The following is a 20,022-nucleotide window of genomic DNA, read 5'->3' on the forward strand; positions in this document are numbered from 1 at the left end:
AGGGGCAGGGCAAAAACTGCCCCAAATCGACCAATTTTCAAAAATTTCCTGACCCCAGGGCGGGACCAAATTTAGTATATTGTAGTGTTTAAGTGTAAAACACTTAAATAACATATTTAGTACTATTGATACTAGATTGAAACTATAATGAATAGATATTTAGAAAGAACAGGTAGTCCGGCTTTACCAAAATTGTGAATTTGATGATCCCAGGGGTAGGGGTTTTGGTATTGGGTGGGGGCAGAAATAGTCAGTTATTAAATGTGTGAACAATAGACATTTTTAACTTCTTGATAAACTATCATTCCAATTATTAATTTTATCTGGCGGCCCCCAATTGCAAAAACAATTTAATTCATATAACAGTACGGAAGCCAATAGGTGACGGTATAGAATTAATATTAATTTAACTGGCGGTCTCCCCTTAATTTATGTGGCAGCTGCCACTTAATTTAACTGGTGGCCGTCACTTATTATCGGGCAGCTGCCATATGAATTAACTGGTGGCCACCAGATAAGTGGCAGCGGCCAGATAAATAAGTGATGGCCACCAATTAATCTATATGGAGACCGCCAGTTAAATTAAGTGGTGACGCCAGTTAAATGAATATTAATCCTATACACTGGCACGCACCTATTGGCTTCTGTAGTGTTCCTATGTACAGAAAAACTTGTTTGTCATACATGTCGATTATTTATTAAAAATGAAATACATTTTGTATACTTGCTGCCCAAATTATGACCAATATATATAGATTATTATTAAAATTTATAAAAGCGCACAATTTTACAAACAAAAATGCAATCAATGGCAATGTAAATGCAATTAAATCAAAAGATGCACATTTGTCAAGTTTAAAATTGACTAATTGTCAACATAGCAATGTCCATGAAGGAATAATAAGTTAGCTGAAAGCACTGATATAATACGATTTAAGCTGACACTTGAAAATATTATAATTGCTGATTGTTCTAATGTTTGTTGGAAGGTCATTCCACATGGTAAGTCCCGATATGGCAAATGACCTTGAAGCAAATGTTTTGGGTTTGACGACAGGGACATTAAGTGTTTTAGCGTTGTTGTTTAGGGAGTGAATGTTGTATGGTGATGTTCAAACGCTCAGCATCCCTCTGAATATCAACATTGTTAATCCTCAGAATATCAAAATTGTTAATCCTCAGAATATCAAAATTGTTAATCCTCAGAATATCAAAATTGTTAACCCCTCGAATGTCAACATTATTAACCCTCAAAATATTAAAAATTTCAACCTTCAGAATATCAAAATTGTTAATCCTCAGAATATCAAAATTGTTAACCCTCAGAATATCAAAATTGTTAATCCTCAGAATATCAAAATTGTTAACCCTCTGAATATCAATATTGTTAACCCTCAGAATATCAAAATTGTTAACCCTCAGAATATCAAAATTGTTAATCCTCAGAATATCAAATTGTTTACCCCCCGAATGTCAACATTGTTAACCCTCAAAATATCAAAATTGTCAACCTTCAGAATATCAAAATTGTTAACCTTCAGAATATCAACATTGTTAACCCTCAGAATATCAAAATTGTTAATCCTCAGAATATCAAAATTGTTAACCCCCAAAATATCAACATTGTTAACCCTCAGAATATCAAAATTGTTAACCCCCAAAATATCAACATTGTTAACCCTCAGAATATCAAAAGTGTTAACCCCCAAAATATCAACAGTGTTAACCCTCAGAATATCAAAATTGTTAATCATCAGAATTGCATTACGTTAACCCCCAACATTATGGAGCGCCAAATTAACATAAACTCAAATAATTGAAGATATATTCAATTATTTGAAGATATCATCAATTCTATTATTGCTCTCTTTAATTGAATTAATGCGCGCATTAAATCAATTATTGCTCTCACCAAATGAATTAATGCGTGCTTCAATTCAATTATTGCTCTCATCAATTGAATTAATGCGCGCATCAATTGAATTAATGAGAGCAATAATTGGTTTGATGCGCGCATTAATTCAATTATTGCTCTCTTCAATTCAATTGATGCGCGCATTAATTCAATTAATGAGAGCAACAATAGATTTGATGCGCTCATTAATTCAATTATTGCTCTCTTCAATTCATTTGATGAGAGCATCAATTTAGTAGAAATATTGCTCGCAATAATTAATTTAGAGCTCGGTATAAATAATTTGATGATCTCTTTAATTCAATTGAAGATATCTTTAATTCATTTACAGTGCTTTTGTATAAGGAATTAATGCGCGCATCAATTCTTTTAAAGAGAGCAACAATTCAATTAAAGATATCATTAATTCAATTGTGGATATGTTAAATTGAAGATATCTTTAATTATATAGTTGCTCTCTCTAAAAGAATTATTGCTCTCTTCAAATGAATTAAAGATATCATAATTCAATTGAAGAGGGCAATAATTGAATTAATGCGCGCATTAAATCAATTATTGCTCTCATCAAATGAATTAATGCGCGCATCATATCAATTATTGCTCTTTTCAATTGAATTGTAGCGCGCATCAATTCAATTGTTGATATCATTAATTCATTTGAAGAGATCATTAATTCAATTAAAGCGCGCATCAATTCAGCTGAAGAATTAATGCTATCATCAATTCAATTAATGCGCGCAATAATTCAGAATTGAAGATATCATTAATTATTTGAAGATATCTTTAATTCAATTGTTGCGCGCATCAAATGAATTGATGATATCTTTAAATAATTGAAGATATCTTCAATTATTTGAGTTTATGTTAATTTGGCGCTCCATACAACATTGCTCAGTAGAATTTGTAATTTTTTGAATGAATGTTTTTATATCAGAAAAGAAAGACTTCAAAATATTAGTCACAGTCACTCGACGTTTTTTAAAATATCAATATAATTTAAAAAAATAAATAAATATAACATTCATGAATAAGACAATTTTTTCATTATATAGATGTTTAAAACGTCGAGTGCCTGTGATATTAGAATATGATGAAAACCTACTTTATATGTTACTATAACACAACTACATGTAGACTATTTCGTTTTCATTGTTATTTATGTTGTTGTAGTTATGACTACATGCCAAGTGTATGAATGGTGCTGTCAATAAATTGAAGAGGAGCCATGGCATGGAAGCATGTAAGATACGGTTCAAAATTGTTCATATCATGACAGGAAAATTCAGAAGATGTGAGCGAAGTGGCCTTGGAGATTTTGTTGTTGTTTTGAATATCAGTGTAAAAACTAACTGCAGTGTTTATGTCAAAACTTTCCGATCTCATTTGTTTCCGTTTTAAATATCCAAATTTATCCGTTTTCATTAGTATGTTCTGTTTTAAACCGATTCAATATGTCTGCGCCCATGCGTTGGAAATCATTTGCAACGAAGTTTTGACGATCACCGATCAGATAAAGGTACAACAAATGAGAAGTTAAAAACGGTGAGTGGATTTATGCGAGAAGGACAAACTTTTTCGAAGTAAGCTCTTCAATTTTCTTATTGTTCAAAAGATATGTCAAAAGACTACAATTGTTTTAAAGTAACAGTTAAACAGAGCTTTACATGTACTTCAAAATCATTTATTTTTTACCAATTCCATAAACCTTTGAAAATGCCATAAACCTGAAAAGTGTACTTATTCAAGTTCTTGATAAGATGGCTGTTTTATCTGCATACAAAGTTGAGGGAACGTTTTTTAAAATTTCAAATGAAAATTAAGATTAAAGCCACGATACAGGAAATTTTGAATATGCATGAACAATAATTGAACTTCATTTTTGTTGGCGTTCTGTACTCTTACCTAGGCAATAGGGTAAACTCGCTGTTTAATATTGAAAGTTCATTTATTTTCACTCGCACCATCCATGAGGTACAATGAATATATAAAAGATAATGGTAAGTCGTCTTAATAAATCGTGAATACACAAAAAACTACTACTAACAAAAAAGAAGATACAAGAGATATACGTACTCTAGCTACAAACAAAGGAAAAGTAAGCGATATAAGTTATTTAGGACAGACTACAACATAGCTTTTAGTTATAAAGAGTCTACAGAGATTTTTCAACGATTTGGAACTTGAGTTTTACATTATCTCACCAAACTTAAGTATATTTGGTTTATTACAAAATCTGGAATGTTTTAAAAAAAAAAATTCTGATACTAGCTAATGATTTACATTATAAGATAAAGTGGAACTCGTCTGCTATTTTACCTGAGTTACATAATGTACAAAAGACTGTTTATTTGGTCCTGATATATACCAATTAGGCAACTTTTGAAAGACAATTATATTACTTTCTGACAATTTGTTACGAATCAACTATTTTTCACAAGTTAACAAATATAAAAAAACAATTTTTTGACCAGAAAGTGTGGAGATAGGCATAGATTACCTTTTTTGTGTGTCAGAAAATTACATGTGTAGGTCCAGACTTTTCATCATCGGAAACCCATGGTCGGTCGCACTTCTCAGGTAAAAGAATAGCGACCAACCGTGGCTTTCTGACGATGCTGACTTTTGTGCTACCGTTGATGTGACACTCATGGTTATTTTAACATAAGACTGAAGTTATAATGGACTATGCTTGTTACAGCCTATCATGATCAGACAGACGTAGCCAGTCAATGATAAATCTAAACATTTTGATTTTCTGTTGTACAACTCTGAAATACAATATTAATTAAACTTTTGATCAATACTATAACCCTGAAACCTTAGTTTTGGGTCATAATGTGGGGTAAAAAAATTTCTTGGGATTAAAGAGGGCGAAAATCTGATGAAAAGCAGGGCCAAGGTGACTCAGGTGAGTGATGTAGTCCATGAGGTGACTCAGGTGAGTGATGTAGTCCATGAGGTGACTCAGGTGAGTGATGTAGCCCATGAGGTGACTCAGGTGAGTGATGTAGTCCATGAGGTGACTCAGGTGAGTGATGTAGCCCATGAGGTGACTCAGGTGAGTGATGTAGCCCATGAGGTGACTCAGGTGAGTGATGTAGTCCATGAGGTGACTCAGGTGAGTGATGTAGTCCATGAGGTGACTCAGGTGAGTGATGTAGTCCATGAGGTGACTCAGGTGAGTGATGTAGCCCATGAGGTGACTCAGGTGAGTGATGTAGCCCATGAGGTGACTCAGGTGAGTGATGTAGCCCATGAGGTGACTCAGGTGAGTGATGTAGTCCATGAGGTGACTCAGGTGAGTGATGTAGCCCATGAGGTGACTCAGGTGAGTGATGTAGCCCATGAGGTGACTCAGGTGAGTGATGTAGTCCATGAGGTGACTCAGGTGAGTGATGTAGCCCATGAGGTGACTCAGGTGAGTGATGTAGCCCATGAGGTGACTCAGGTGAGTGATGTAGCTCATGAGGTGACTCAGGTGAGTGATGTAGCCCATGAGGTGACTCAGGTGAGTGATGTAGCCCATGAGGTGACTCAGGTGAGTGATGTAGTCCATGAGGTGACTCAGGTGAGTGATGTAGTCCATGAGGTGACTCAGGTGAGTGATGTAGTCCATGAGGTGACTCAGGTGAGTGATGTAGTCCATGAGGTGACTCAGGTGAGTGATGTAGTCCATGAGGTGACTCAGGTGAATGATGTAGTCCATGAGGTGACTCAGGTGAGTGATGTAGCCCATGAGCCTCACCTTGTTTATGTAATATTCACATCCATGGACTTTCAATTATTTCAAACTTGTATGTCAGCGAAGGCATTTGTTTCTGACTGACACATCTAACTCTTAATATGAGATAAAGAAATAACTGTTATTTGTATGGCTTCATACTGCTTTCTTCCACTTAGCAGCAATACCTGGACTGGATAATATATGTCTAGTAAATGTGTTTTGTGTACATATAATGTATTCTGTATATACACATGTATTTGCATTAATTCTTTTCTTTTTCAGGAAAATATTGTGAAGATGGCATTAAATAAATTCATGCATCCAAGAAATCCATATAAAGACAAACCACCAAATTTCAAGAATCTCTCACTTAGATATCCAGAATTTGCCAAATGTATTTTTCAAGATTTGAAAGGAAAATTTCACTTGGATTACAAGAGTCCAACATCCCTAAGACAGCTGGCTATTGCACTTTTGAAAGAGGATTTTGATTTGGATGTGGAGATGCCACTTAATAGGCTGATTCCCACAATTCCATTAAGACTTAACTACATTTTATGGATTGAGGATATTCTGAAAGAAGTGTCGGATGTCAAACTTAAAGGCATAGATATAGGTATGTGATAATCTACTTTATTATACACCCGTCAATGTTTCGTTTTTGGATACTGTTGATTTCACAGTGTGTCGATCCGATTTTCCGGATCACCACACTGTGATTTTCCGTATCAGTATCCTCTGAAACTGATGACGTCACAATGCATCAACGCAACGTTGTAAGTTGTTTTTTGTTGAAAATATCTACCCATCACAAACAAAACAGCTAGCATACACAAAATTTTTCACTGTGTGTCTGTGTCTTTGATAATTTGAATTACATTTCTTATATATCTTATAAATGTGGATTTAAAAATACATAAGGGAGTATATAATAAATTTATCATTACTACAATGACTTTATCGAAAGAGTTGACAGGCACGGATCATCATATCAAACTTGACGCTTCGCGTCTCGTGTGATCTGATGATCCACGCCTATCAACTCCATGTGATCTGACTCTTTGGATCAAGTTACTGTAGTAATGATATATAATATGAACAGCTGTTATAATTATATAACATTTCTCGGGCTTAGTGAATATTGTGTTTCTCAAGTAACAAAATTATTGAATTGACAAAGATAAAATCAACAATTGTTTTATCATATACCATATATACTTATGATTGAAAGGTGAAGATAACGAACAGTGATCAAATCGCATAACTCCTATAAGCAATACAAAATAGATAGTTGGGCAAACATGGACCCCTGGACACACCAGAGGTGGGATCAGGTGCCTAGGAGGAGTAAGCATCCCCTGTTGACCGGTCGCACCCGCCGTGAGCCCTATATCCTGATCAGGTAAACAGAGTTACCCGTAGTCAGAATCAGCGTGAATTATTCAAAACATCGAGACTGGCTACTAGAACCTATGAAACAACTGGTCAGCCATCTTTGTTTACAGCTAGAGTACCAGACCTTGTCAAAAGTGATTAGAGACACAAGTTTTCATTGGATGATTAGAAAATAATTAATCATATCAATTTAAGAATTTCCAGTTTATTTTTTGGAAAAATCTTATTCCAACACCTGGAAGGCATGTTATGATGTGGAGTTGAACATAACATTTTATTTTTCGAGTTTGTCTGATCTTAACTAATTAAAAAACTTGGAATTATTCCATTATCTATTCATTTTTTGTACAATGTCTATGTCTGATAGACTGCTAGACCGTTGTACAAGTCAAAACAAATGACCAAATTTTATGACACAGGAAGTTCGTCAGATACTTTTGAATGTGCTGGAGAACATAGATTTATCTAAGTACATGTAATCCAATGCATTTATTTTGTAACATATGTAGACAAGAGAGTATGAATTTTCTGCTAAATGTCCTGCTTTTGTCAGGAACTGGGGCTAGTTGTGTGTACCCGCTACTCGGCTGTAAGAAAAATGGATGGGGTTTTCTGGCTTCAGAGCTTGATGAAACAAACTTTAGCATGGCTGAGAAAAATGTCCAAAAGAACAACATGCAGGAGAAAATTAAAGGTACATGTACATATTTCTTTTTAGATAATAAAATTTTTACAAAAATTAGTTTAGTATATTACATTTCTCTCAATTTGTTCCTGTTACTGTTTTGATTGCACATCTTTGATCAAATGACTCAATTTTTACATTATCATGATAAAGGGTGGATGTTAGGGCTGAAACGATTCACCAAAATATTGATACTGTTCAATATGAATGCTTGATTCAATGTTTGATTAATTTCCTCTATCTTCCGTTCAATATGTTTTTTAAAATCAGGTTCGGTAAAATACATCTGACTTGACCCGTACTTTTTATTTTTACATGCATGAGGGACAAAATGGCATCCGATAACGGTCAGATTGTTGTTAGTCTCGAGGCCGACAAAAACAATAATGAATCAGTTTAAACTACAGAGCTAACAGGCATCTTACCGTTCAATAGTTTGGAAATATTTTGCTTTCAAAATTGTGACCGTGAATCTTCATAATTAAATTTTTCAAAGTTATTGTTTTTGGGTTTTTTTTGTAAAATGTATTGTATTGAAAATATTGAATTGTGGCATAAGTATTGCAATATGTATTGTATCGTGAAGTGGGCATATTGTTTCAGCCCATGTACATCTACAACTTTCTAATGCGTATGTTTATGCTAGTGGGGTATTTTTAGATAATTGTTCATCCTTTGATGTGATATTATTGAGGAAGTTGCTCCATGTTTTTTAAATAAAAATGGTATCTTCATGATTTTGGCATAATAAACTAGAGAAAATTTGAAGAACAAAATACAACATACAGTAAAACACTGCTATATTGAACCTCCAGGGCCAGCGTAAAACTGTTCGTTATAGCCAAACTTTATTATACAGTAAAACACGGTTATATTGAACCTCCAGGGCAAGCGTAAAACTGTTTGTTATAGCCAAACTTCATTATACAGTAAAACACGGTTATATTGAACCTCCAGGGCCAGCGTAAAACTGTTCGTTATAGCCAAATTTTATTATACAGTAAAACACGTTTATATTGAACCTCCAGGGCCAGCGTAAAACTGTTCGTTATAGCCAAACTTTATTATACAGTAAAACACGGTTATATTGAACCTCCAGGGCCAGTGTAAAACTGTTCGTTATAGCCAGACTTCATTATACAGTAAAACATGGCTATACAGTCTTCGACATTAACCAGTGGCCCGATGCCCGAGACCAGTAAAATTGGGATCGGGCTTCTTAAAATATTAAACCCAGGAGTCCGGCAGGCCTGTAAATGTTTTCTTATATGTTCTGTATATATTACAAATAAAACGTGAGATTGACTCAGACTTTGTCATGACTTAGTAGTCAAATTTCGCATAGAAAAACGATCAACCATGCTGCCTTTTCTGAAGTATAGGGAGGGGGCTCGTCCGGAAATTCAAAACCACCCAAGCGTATTTCACAATCACAAGATTCACAACCATCAGATTTTAAAAAAAACAAAAAAACAAAAAAAAACAAAAAAAAACCTGTCATACTAGGAGAAAAGAACGAAAATGCATGGCCCATTGGACCGAGGGTAGACCTTGGCTATTAAAGATATGATTTTGGAGAAAACAAAATGTTTTGCACGTGGTGTATACAAAACAAAGTAGAACATGAGCTGCTGATGCATCTGCGAGATTAATATGTTGAAAAATAAAATAAGATAATCCTTTTAATGTCAGCTGTTCTCTAACTCTGATCATCTTGACCTGTATTTTCCTACAGTAAAACATGCATATATCTATAGTGTAGAATCAGTATGCAGCACCTTGTAAATGACAAGTGATCAAATTAGAAAAAAACATTTTGGGCCTGTAAAATATTGTTCGGGCTTGCATAATTATTATACTGGGAGGCCCGATGGGCCTGTGCTTCACAAAGTTTTCGTGAAGACTGCTATATTGAACCTCCAGGGCCAGCGTAAAACTGTTTGTTATAGCCAAACTTTATTATACAGTAAAACACGCTTATATTGAACCTCCAGCACCAGCGTAAAACTGTTTGTTATAGCCAGACTTCATTATACGGTTATATTGAACCTCCAGGGCCAGCGTAAAACTGTTTGTTATAGCCAGACTTCATTATACGGTTATATTGAACCTCCAGGGCCAGCGTAAAACTGTTCGTTATAGCCAGACTTCATTATATGGTTATATTGAACCTCCAGGGCCAGCGTAAAACTGTTTGTTATAGCCAGACTTCATTATACGTTTATATTGAACCTCCAGGGCCAGCGTAAAACTGTTCGTTATAGCCAGACTTCATTATACAGTAAAACACGGCTATATTGATCCTCCAGGGCGAGCGTAAAACTGTTTGTTATAGCCAGACTTCATTATACAGTAAAACACGGTTATATTGAACCTCCAGGGCCAGCGTAAAACTGTTTGTTATAGCCAGACTTCATTATACAGTAAAACACGGCTATATTGATCCTCCAGGGCCAGCGTAAAACTGTTTGTTATAGCCAGACTTCATTATACAGTAAAACACGATTATAACGAACCTCCAGGGCCATTGAAAAACAGTTCTTTATAGCCAAACTTTATTATATCCAGTAAAACACTGTTATAGCGAACTTCCAGGGCTAGCATAAAACTGTTTGTTATAGCCAAACTTTATTATACAGTAAAACACGGTTATAGCGAACCTCCAGGGCCAATGTAAAACAGTTTGTTGTAGCCAAACTTTACTATACAGTAAAACACAGTTATAGTGAACCTCCGGGCCAGCATAAAACAGTTCATTATGGCCAAACTTTATCATGCAGTAAAACATGTTTATAACAAGCCTTCAGGGCCAGAGTAAAACTGTTTGTTATAGCCAAACTTTATTATATCCAGTAAAATCCAGTTATTATAGTAAACCTCTAGGGCCAGCGTAAAACTGTTCGTTATAGCCAAACTTCATTATGTAGTAAAACACAGTTATATTGAACCTCCAGGGCCTGCATAAAACTGTTTGTTATAGCCAAACTTTATTATACAGTAAAACACGGTTATGTTGAACCTCCAGGGCCACCGTAAAACTGTTCGTTATAGCCAGACTTCATTATACAGTAAAACACGGTTATATTGAACCTCCAGGGCCAGCATAAAACTGTTTGTTATAGCCAGACTTCATTATACAGTAAAACATGGCTATATTGAACCTCCAGGGCCAGCATAAAACTGTTTGTTATAGCCAGACTTCATTATACAGTAAAACACGGTTATATTGAACCTCCAGGGCCAGCATAAAACTGTTTGTTATAGCCAGACTTCATTATACAGTAAAACATGGCTATATTGAACCTCCAGGGCCAGCATAAAACTGTTCGTTATAGCCAGACTTCATTATACAGTAAAACATGGCTATATTGAACCTCCAGGGCCAGCATAAAACTGTTTGTTATAGCCAGACTTCATTATACAGTAAAACACGACTATATTGAACCTCCAGGGCCAGCGTAAAACTGTTTGTTATAGCCAAACTTCATTATGTAGTAAAACACAGTTATATTGAACCTCCAGGGCCAGCATAAAACTGTTCTTTATAGCCAAACTTTATCATACAGTAAAACACAGTTATAGCAAACCTTCAGGGCTAGTGAAAAACAGTTTGTGATAGTCAAATTTAATTATATCCAATAAAATTTTCATTATTTTCTTAAGCATGTTCATTATAAGCTTATTTTACTGTATGTACTTTTTAGAATTTTTGTGGAGCCCAAACTACAGTATCTATAGTGCTGTGAGTAGGGAACTAATGTTATCATTCTCTGTGTGATTAGTTAAAAAGGTTTCTGGGAAAACTGCACTTCTGGAGCTAATGGCCGGTGAATCTGATCAGTATGACTTCTGCATGTGTAACCCTCCATTTTTTGCGGATCACATGGAGGCGCAGGCCATCACATCCTCCCGAACAGATGACCGAGCAGAACCAACATCCATCAATACAGCCAGTGTTGGAGAAAGCATCACAGAGGGAGGAGAAGTGGAGTTTATCCATAAAATCATTGTCGAGTCCATAAAACTTCAAGGGAGAATAAAGTAAGACTTCGTAAAGGGTAAACAAATGCCCAAACGATATGTAAATTGGCATTGCAACAGAACCACTTTAATCTTCTGTAGATTTTCTATATTATGTGAGTGCTTATTTTTGCAAGATCATCCGTATTAAAAATCACGAGAAACATGAATCCAAATTGTTTTTCATAGTGACAGATTAGTAGTAATGATTATTACAGTGATAAGATAATAAGATATGATGATAAGATCTATTCAATTTCTGTGAAATTATCCATAAATATTTTTTTTGGCAATAAATAATGAATTTCTCAAACAAAAGAAACTTTATAATTCCTGGTTCAAAATAATTTCTCCTCATCAGATGGAGGTCTCTTGGATCACTAACTTTTCATACAATTATCAAAGTTGTAAGTCACGTAGTAAATGTTGAATCTACTATTCTCCATGTATGATCACAATCCATCTTTCTCCTTTGTAGATTTTTCACCAGCATGATCGGGAAAAAGACTAATTTGCTACTGGTGAAAAAGGATCTCCGTGATCACAAGGTATCACTATGTGACATACAAGACTTAATGTACCACATATGTATTGAATAAGGAAAATGAATAACAAATTAAAAGAATTATTTTTTTCCATTTTATATTAGAATCACTTATTTATGTGGGATAAAACTTTTTTTGATTTGAGAAAAAATAGCACATTCATCATCTTGATTGTGTGGTTAAAGAGTCGTGACTCTTCATTCTCCTGTTTGTGAAAAGTCAAGGTATTTCTGGGCATGTCAGTACCACAAAACAATGAGAATTGAACTCCCACAATTGTTAATGATTTTACAGTACCAACAGTTGATGAACGTGAATAATTTTGAAATCTTACAAACTGTTCCTTGCAGATTCCAAATTACCAGACAACAGAGTTCTGCCAAGGGAAGACAATGCGATGGGGAGTAGCTTGGACTTTCGACGCAAATGTTTCATTTCCTGTAAGTACCTCATTAAAGTCCTATGAAAGTTATCACCAGTACTCGTATGTTTACACTGTTAAACTAGGTTTGTCTTCAAAAGAGGCTGCAACTCCCAGGAATTCGATATCTCCAGATGAATCATTTGTCTGTATTCACTGTTCTACACAGATAACGTGACACCGGCTAGTTACTTGTTTTGATTACATTTGTCAGTGAATGATGCAGTTACACAACAGTAGAACTCTTTATGATTGAAAGTGCTAGGTCCGTAACATTCATAGGACAAGAATTATTATCCTCACATCAGCAGTGTGAAACCAACATTGCCCTTGTGAGACCTACATGTGGGATTTTTCTATGTTACACTGATAAGATGTCACTGATTATGACGTCAGGTATTTTCTATGATTTACGTTATGCATGTAGAAGTAAAATATATTGGTATTGGATTCTTCAATTTCGATTTGATATAGATTTCTATGAAGGCATTTTTTTTTAATGTAGTCAGTTTTGAGGAAATATTACATGATTTGTCTGTCTCCTCCCAGTTTTCAATTGAGGACCTTATTATACAGAGTTGAAGATGTACATGTGGCAAGGATTTTGATTTTCTTCAATTTTTAAGACAATTACAGGGTTGTTGAACTTAGTCATTTTTAAGGAAATATTATAAAGTAAGTGCATGGTTTGCCCTTTTAACTCCCTTCCCAGTTTTAAAGCTAGGGCCTTTGTGAACAACTTGAAGATGTGTGTTTTGCAGCTACTCAGCTATGCAATTAAATCTAAAAGGAATAGACAAATATTGCTGATATTTATATTTTCTTTCATGTTTTAAAAAGAAGTCAGCCATTATGACGATGTGGTACACCTTCTTAAGGTAGCTCATTACACTCAAATTTTAATGGCTCATTAAATCACCTCTTATGAAGTATGATTTCACCTTCGAAAGTGATTCAAGCTCTCAGTTATTTTATATGATTTTGTGATTTTCTCCGGAATATTTAAGAAAAGATGCCTAAACGACTCAGACTGACATTGTAATTTTTTAAAATAAAAATTGATTATGAAAATTGAAAACATTATTTGCCAACATTTTTTGAATCTACGGATAAAATTGTCAAAAAACATGTCAATTAGAAAAAAGATATATCAGAGAAATATATTTTGAAAAGAAATTGAAATGAAATGGTCAAAATTTCGAAATATTACAATTTTTCAAATTTGAACCAAGCCCAATTGAAATTATAAAAAAGTAGTCATAGAGAACATTGTAATCAGAAAACTACATTTCCTTGATGTAAAATGGTTTACAAATTAATTGACATATAAAGGAAACTAATTTCATGATGAAAGTGCATACAGTTAGCAACAATATGATTATATTAGTCATTTCTGTTAATTTTGATCGGGATCGGTACTTTTTCTTTCTCATTTGAATATACATGTAGTGATATATCTTAAATTTGGTCATTTCGTTTCAATTTCTTTTTAAAATAATTTTTTTTTCGATATACTTCTTTTCTAACTGACATGTTTTTTAGAAGATTTTATCTGTAGATTTAAAAAATATTAACATAACTTTTTCATAAATATTTTTTTCTAAAAAATTAGAAAATTTATATCCGAGTCTTTTAGGTATGTTTTATTAGATATTCATATCATGCACCAAATTGCAGTGAAATTAGGACTCCAGAATATCTTATTTGCAAACAAAATACATTTTTCATTATTCTGGAGAAAATCATATAAAATTCATATAAAATAATTGAGAGCTTGAATCACTCTTTCGATGGTGAAATCATACTTTATAAAGAATGTTTTAATGAGCAGTTATATAAAATTTTGGTGTAATGAGCTACCTTAAGGAGGTATGAGAACCCAAGAAATTCATAATAATAGGAGAATTACATGTACATTCATATAATATTGAGTTGGCATAATAGATTTTGCATCAACTCTTGCAAAAGTACATTTTATTGTTACATTAAAAAATTCAAATTCTGCGAGATTCAAACCTATGATCCACAGATTTATAAGTTAACCATATATCAAATGTATGGTATTAAACCTGAATAGATATGAAAATTTAAAAGACCAGGTAATATATTGCTAACCTTCTGTTATTCATATGTTGTACGTTTTGTGTGAATAATATTGAAGATGGATACCATTTTATATTAGTTTGTCCTGTATATACAGAATTATGGAAAAAATATATGAAAATATATTACTATAAAAGACCTTCATTGTTTAAATTCATTCAATTGTTTAACATAAAAAATTTCAAAGATCTTTGTTACCTTGGAAAATATATATATATAATAGCATAATCCTAAGAGAAAGTTGTAATCCATGACTTTAATTTTTGTAATCACGTATGTATAAATGTTCTCCAGTAAATGTACCACTGCCATGTTTATGTTTATATTGATTGTGATATTGTACTGACAAACTGTAAAGCTTAAAGTAATAAAGAACTTGAATATGTTACAAAACAAGGTATATCATAGCTTGATGATGGCTGATACCACTTTAAGTAAAGTTCTACAACTCCTGTATATCACAGCTTGATGATGGCTGATACCACCTTAAGTAAAGTTCTACAACTCCTGTATATCATAGCTTGATGATGGCTGATACCACCTTAAGTAAAGTTCTACAACTCCTGTATATCACAGCTTGATGATGGTTGATACCACCTTAAGTAAAGTTCTACACTCCTGTATATCATAGCTTGATGATGGCTGATACCACCTTAAGTAAAGTTCTACAACTCCTGTATATCACACTTGATGATGGCTGATACCACCTTAAGTAAAGTTCTACAACTCCTGTATATCATAGCTTGATGATGGCTGATACCACCTTAAGTAAAGTTCTACAACTCCTGTATATCATAGCTTGATGATGGCTGATACCACCTTAAGTAAAGTTCTACAACTCCTGTATATCACAGCTTGATGATGGTTGATACCGCCTTAAGTAAAGTTCTACAACTACTGGCATTGTTGCCATGGTTGCTAAGCAAAGTCATAAAACAATTATCTTATGATAAAAACACCCTGTGTAACTTTCTTACAAGTGTATTATGTACCATTTATAGTACTCTTGTAAATCTTCTCAAAGCTCCTGAATTAATACACTAAACTGTAAATAAAATGTGAAAAAATTAATCCTTCATTATTTACTCATATGGAAAAGGGCAAATCCACCTTGGGGTCAAGACTCGCTGTCTAGGACTTTGCAAAGCCTCATCCTAGATTGTGAGTCTTGTCCCCTAGGTGGAATTTCCCAATCCCACACACAACTTATGAAAGATTCTGTTAATCTCTCCTTTGTTTCAGAGGTCATTATTTCAAGACAACAAGCGGAACAAGAAACTGGCTGTTCCATTGACTTATGCTGTTCCACAGTCTGCTGTCTCTGTCTATGATGTGGAGCAAGTGACTGATAGAGTGCTGGGATTGATCAAGGCATTACAGGTATGTCAAGGTGTTACAGGTGTGTCAAGGTGTTACAGGTATTGTCAAGGTGTTACAGGTATTGTCAAGGTGTTACAGGTATGTCAAGGTGTTACAGGTGTGTCAAGGTGTTACAGGTATATCAAGGCATTACAGGTATATCAAGGTGTTACAGGTATGATCAAGGTGTTACAGGTATATCAAGGTGTTACAGGTATGTCAAGGTGTTACAGGTATATCAAGGTGTTACAGGTATGTCAAGGTGTTACAGGTATTGTCAAGGTGTTACAGGTATATCAAGGTGTTACAGGTATATCAAGGTGTTACAGGTATGTCAAGGTGTTACAGGTATTGTCAAGGTGTTACAGGTATGATCAAGGTGTTACAGGTATGTCAAAGCATTACAGGTATATCAAGGTGTTACAGGTATGTCAAGGTGTTACAGGTATTGTCAAGGTGTTACAGGTATGGGAATGGTCAAGGTGTTACAGGTATGGTTAAGGTGTCACAGGTATGGTCAAGGTGTCACAGGTATGGTCAAGGTGTTACAAGTACGGTCAAGGTGTTACAAGTACGGTCAAGGTGTTACAGGTATGATCAAGGTGTTACAGGTACAGTCAAGGTGTTACAGGTATGGCCAAGGTGTTACAGGAATGGTCAAGGTTTTACAGGTATGGTCAAGACATTACAGGTATGTCAAGGTGTTACAGGTATGTTAAGGTGTTTCAGGTATGGTCAAGACATTACAGGTACAACTGAGTCGTTCTAGGTACAATTTGTTAGATGAGTCTTAGAGCTCTATTCTTAATTCTACCTCCATTCTTGATACTTCATTTTGAATTTCATTACAGCAATGATTTACAATAATCTGGTGTAGCATGATGATTATATACTTTCAGATAGAAATGGGTTTTAACTTTCAGTGTACTAATGTATGCATCTTTATGTAATTGTATGTGCAAAAAAAGAGAGCCAAAACTGACCTTCATTTGACAAGAATCTGTTTTTTAGCTGTGGAAAACATTTGGGCCTATCAGCATATAGTAATACATGCACAAAGAATATTTCTAAAGTAATGAAATTTAATTGAAAATTTGTATCAATATTTCTACAACATGCATTTCCAACAATTCAGATCCTTATAAACAGCTTCATTTTATGTACACATATGCTAAATATTTCAGATTGAGTACATAAAGTCCAAAGATGGTAAGACCAACATTCACTTAAAGCTGACAGCATACGAGAATACATGGTCACATCTACGACGTAAACGCAGGGAAATGAAAAGGAAAGGGGAGGAACAAAATACTGACTGCATAAGTAAGAAGAAACGAAAGATTGACAGACCACAAGAAATTTCTGAAGACGCTGGTTTGAAAAATCAAAATAATGGTAGTAATTTGAAAAGAAAAAGTGGTTCAGACAATGAGACTGAGCATGCAAATAAAATACGCAAAATAGGAGAGAATTTAGTGTTTCCTGAAGGAGACAACAAAATACGCAAAATAGGAAAGAATTTAGTGTTCCCTGAAGGAGACAACAAAATACGCAAAATAGAGAATTTAGTGTTCCCTGAAGGAGAGAACAAGTCTGGAGATAATGAAAAGGCAGGTGGTCCAGGAATAATGACTATAAAGTCCGAGGATGAGGGTAAAGTGAGTGCACCTGGCACCAGCATGTCCAGTGATCCGAGTACACCCAATGTGTCCAGTGTTCCGAGTACATCTAGCGTGTCCAGTGATCCGAGTACACCCAATGTGTCCAGTGATCCGAGTACACCCAATGTGTCCAGTGATCCGAGTACAGCCAATGTGTCTAGTGATCCGAGTACAGCCAATGTGTCCAGTGATCCGAGTACAGCCAATGTGTCCAGTGATCCGAGTACAGCCAATGTGTCTAGTGATCTGAGTGCACCCAATGTGTCTAGTGATCTGAGTGCACCCAATGTGTCTAGTGATCTGAGGGCACCCAATGTGTCTAGTGATGCAGTAGGGAGAGACAAAGACCTGTTCCTTATTAAATGTGACTTGTTCATTAAAGTAACCTCTCAAGCTATCAATATAGAGATGGTGTATGAGGATGGACAAAAAGACCAGATGAATCAGATTCTCCAGTACATAAAGAATCACTTACCTAAATAAATAACTGTATACCTACATTCATTAATGATTTCCATTACATAATTCAGTATGTATTTTGTTTATGCAAATTAAATTCATGTTTCTGGATGCAGATTTTATTTGTTTGCATAATTGGCAAAATTTCATGTTTCAAATCTGACCCATGAAAATTAAAAGCTTGCGTTTTTATGTCATCAGAATCAAGTGATTGACCTATTATAATACGTGCTCAGAAACTTTTTCTCAGAAACCACATGGACAAATTTTCATTAAATTACAGTGTGACATATTTGGGATAGGGTTGATTTTCATGTTCCCTGCTTATTTAGAGCCCTGGGTATGGAGCTAAAATCTCTTAATACCTTGAAATAATTATATTTAGTGGGGACTCAATTTTCATCGATTTTATGGGTACACTATCCCAAGAATTTAAAACCAAAGCAAAATGCACACTTCCTACGATATCTTGATGTACAGTTCACATCAAAACCATATACATGAATTTACATTTTGCTAAAATTCTAGAATCCGGATTCGGTCTCAGAAATCATCATTAGGTGCGTGGGGGAGCGCGTGTCCTTCATAATACTTTGGTTCAATCTCATTTTGCATCCTTGCCATTCAATACTACTAAAAAAAGGAAGGGGGGGGGGGGGGCTCCAGCCACCCATAGTATCTTACTTTGCGTGTGAAAATAAATAACTTGCATGGTAAAGGTGAAGGGAAATGAACGTTGTCATAAAAGGGCGCAGCCTTCCACCCTTCTACGTGCCTGATACGCTATGATTGCAATACACGCCCGATCTTAGTATTTGATGGGGGGGTGGGGGGCACATTTCGCATTACAACACGAAACCTTCGTTAATAAACGCACATCTTTCGCGTTATAACCCAAAGGTTTTGATAAATTTATAAGTAACCTTTAAAGTTAAGAACTATATACACGTATACATACGCTAACACGCCTACATTTTACACACTTTTCAGAATGTTTGGCAAATATACTATTGGAGGTTGTTTTTTTTTAATTGTAAAGTGGAATTCATATTTGTAATTAATTAATACTAGTGTTACTTCATTAACAACAGCTTTTGATAAGGGGGTATAAAAATCAAGCCTCAGAATGTCGCAGATATTGGATATGGATCATCAACCACTAAATCTCTGAATTTACGTTATATTATTGAGTAAACAATGCTTAATCTACACTTTCGATTCATTTGTTAACCTGAAAACTCCGTTAGAATGTCTCTAGAAAGCACTTTGTGACCAAAGTCATTTTCTTCTGATAATAGATGAATCCACACTTTTCAAAAGTCACGTTCTTTTGCTGCCATTTTGGGGAAACTCATAGAATTTTATAGCGCATGTTAGTAAGTTCGAGCCCAAAACGGGCTTAGCCCCTGTGATTTTCACCACTCCTAGATCGACGCTTGAAGAGTTTCTAATATTCTCTTCCGAAATTTTGACGGAATTGTGACTCGTATTCCCCACGTAAAACATCCGTTCCGTATAATCTCTACGATTGTAGAACGGCATCATAGATGTATCCTCTGGTTACTTCCATCCCGATGTCACCTGCTGGTAGGCGCAACTCGGCATCGGATTTCTTTTGCAATTTCCTTTGCAGTTACTGGCAAATTCTCTTTTTGCCCAATGTTTAAACTTTCAGTTGCACCTGGTCCATCGTTGTCATTTGACTTCATGGGTAGTCTCGATAATGCATCTGCAT

At 34.9% G+C, this 20,022-nt stretch overlaps 1 protein-coding gene across 3 annotated transcripts; it reads left to right on the forward strand.

Moving 5' to 3' along the window:
* Nucleotides 1-3,330: 3,330 nt before the first annotated feature.
* LOC125674577 (RNA N6-adenosine-methyltransferase mettl16-like) lies at nucleotides 3,331-18,398 on the forward strand. Of its 3 annotated transcripts, none has more exons than XM_048911752.2 (8): nucleotides 3,331-3,457; nucleotides 5,922-6,255; nucleotides 7,588-7,728; nucleotides 11,502-11,760; nucleotides 12,218-12,287; nucleotides 12,635-12,724; nucleotides 16,051-16,188; nucleotides 17,352-18,398. In XM_048911752.2, the coding sequence occupies exons 2-8, from the start codon at nucleotides 5,937-5,939 to the stop codon at nucleotides 18,309-18,311; spliced, it is 1,977 nt and encodes a 658-aa protein (XP_048767709.2). In that variant the 5' UTR covers nucleotides 3,331-3,457; nucleotides 5,922-5,936; the 3' UTR covers nucleotides 18,312-18,398. The 3 variants fall into 3 exon arrangements, with proteins under 3 accessions (XP_048767709.2, XP_048767719.2, XP_056021833.1); XM_048911762.2 differs by having other exon boundaries at nucleotides 3,362-3,495; XM_056165858.1 differs by lacking the exon at nucleotides 3,331-3,457 and having other exon boundaries at nucleotides 5,841-6,255.
* Nucleotides 18,399-20,022: the final 1,624 nt, after the last annotated feature.

This window comes from Ostrea edulis, chromosome 1 (genome assembly GCF_947568905.1).
Source record: "Ostrea edulis chromosome 1, xbOstEdul1.1, whole genome shotgun sequence".
In the NCBI taxonomy this organism is placed as follows: Eukaryota; Metazoa; Mollusca; class Bivalvia; order Ostreida; family Ostreidae; genus Ostrea; species Ostrea edulis.

What these genes read in the sequence shown, in the direction of transcription:
- LOC125674577 (XM_056165858.1), top strand. Translation starts at nt 5,841, where the DNA reads ATGTCTAGTAAATGTGTTTTGTGTACATATAATGTATTCTGTATATAC. An exon ending in AGGATCTCCGTGATCACAAG is followed by an intron (nt 12,288 to 12,634) that starts GTATCACTATGT and finishes TGTTCCTTGCAG; the next exon opens with ATTCCAAATTACCAGACAAC. An exon ending in GATTGATCAAGGCATTACAG is followed by an intron (nt 16,189 to 17,351) that starts GTATGTCAAGGT and finishes TAAATATTTCAG; the next exon opens with ATTGAGTACATAAAGTCCAA.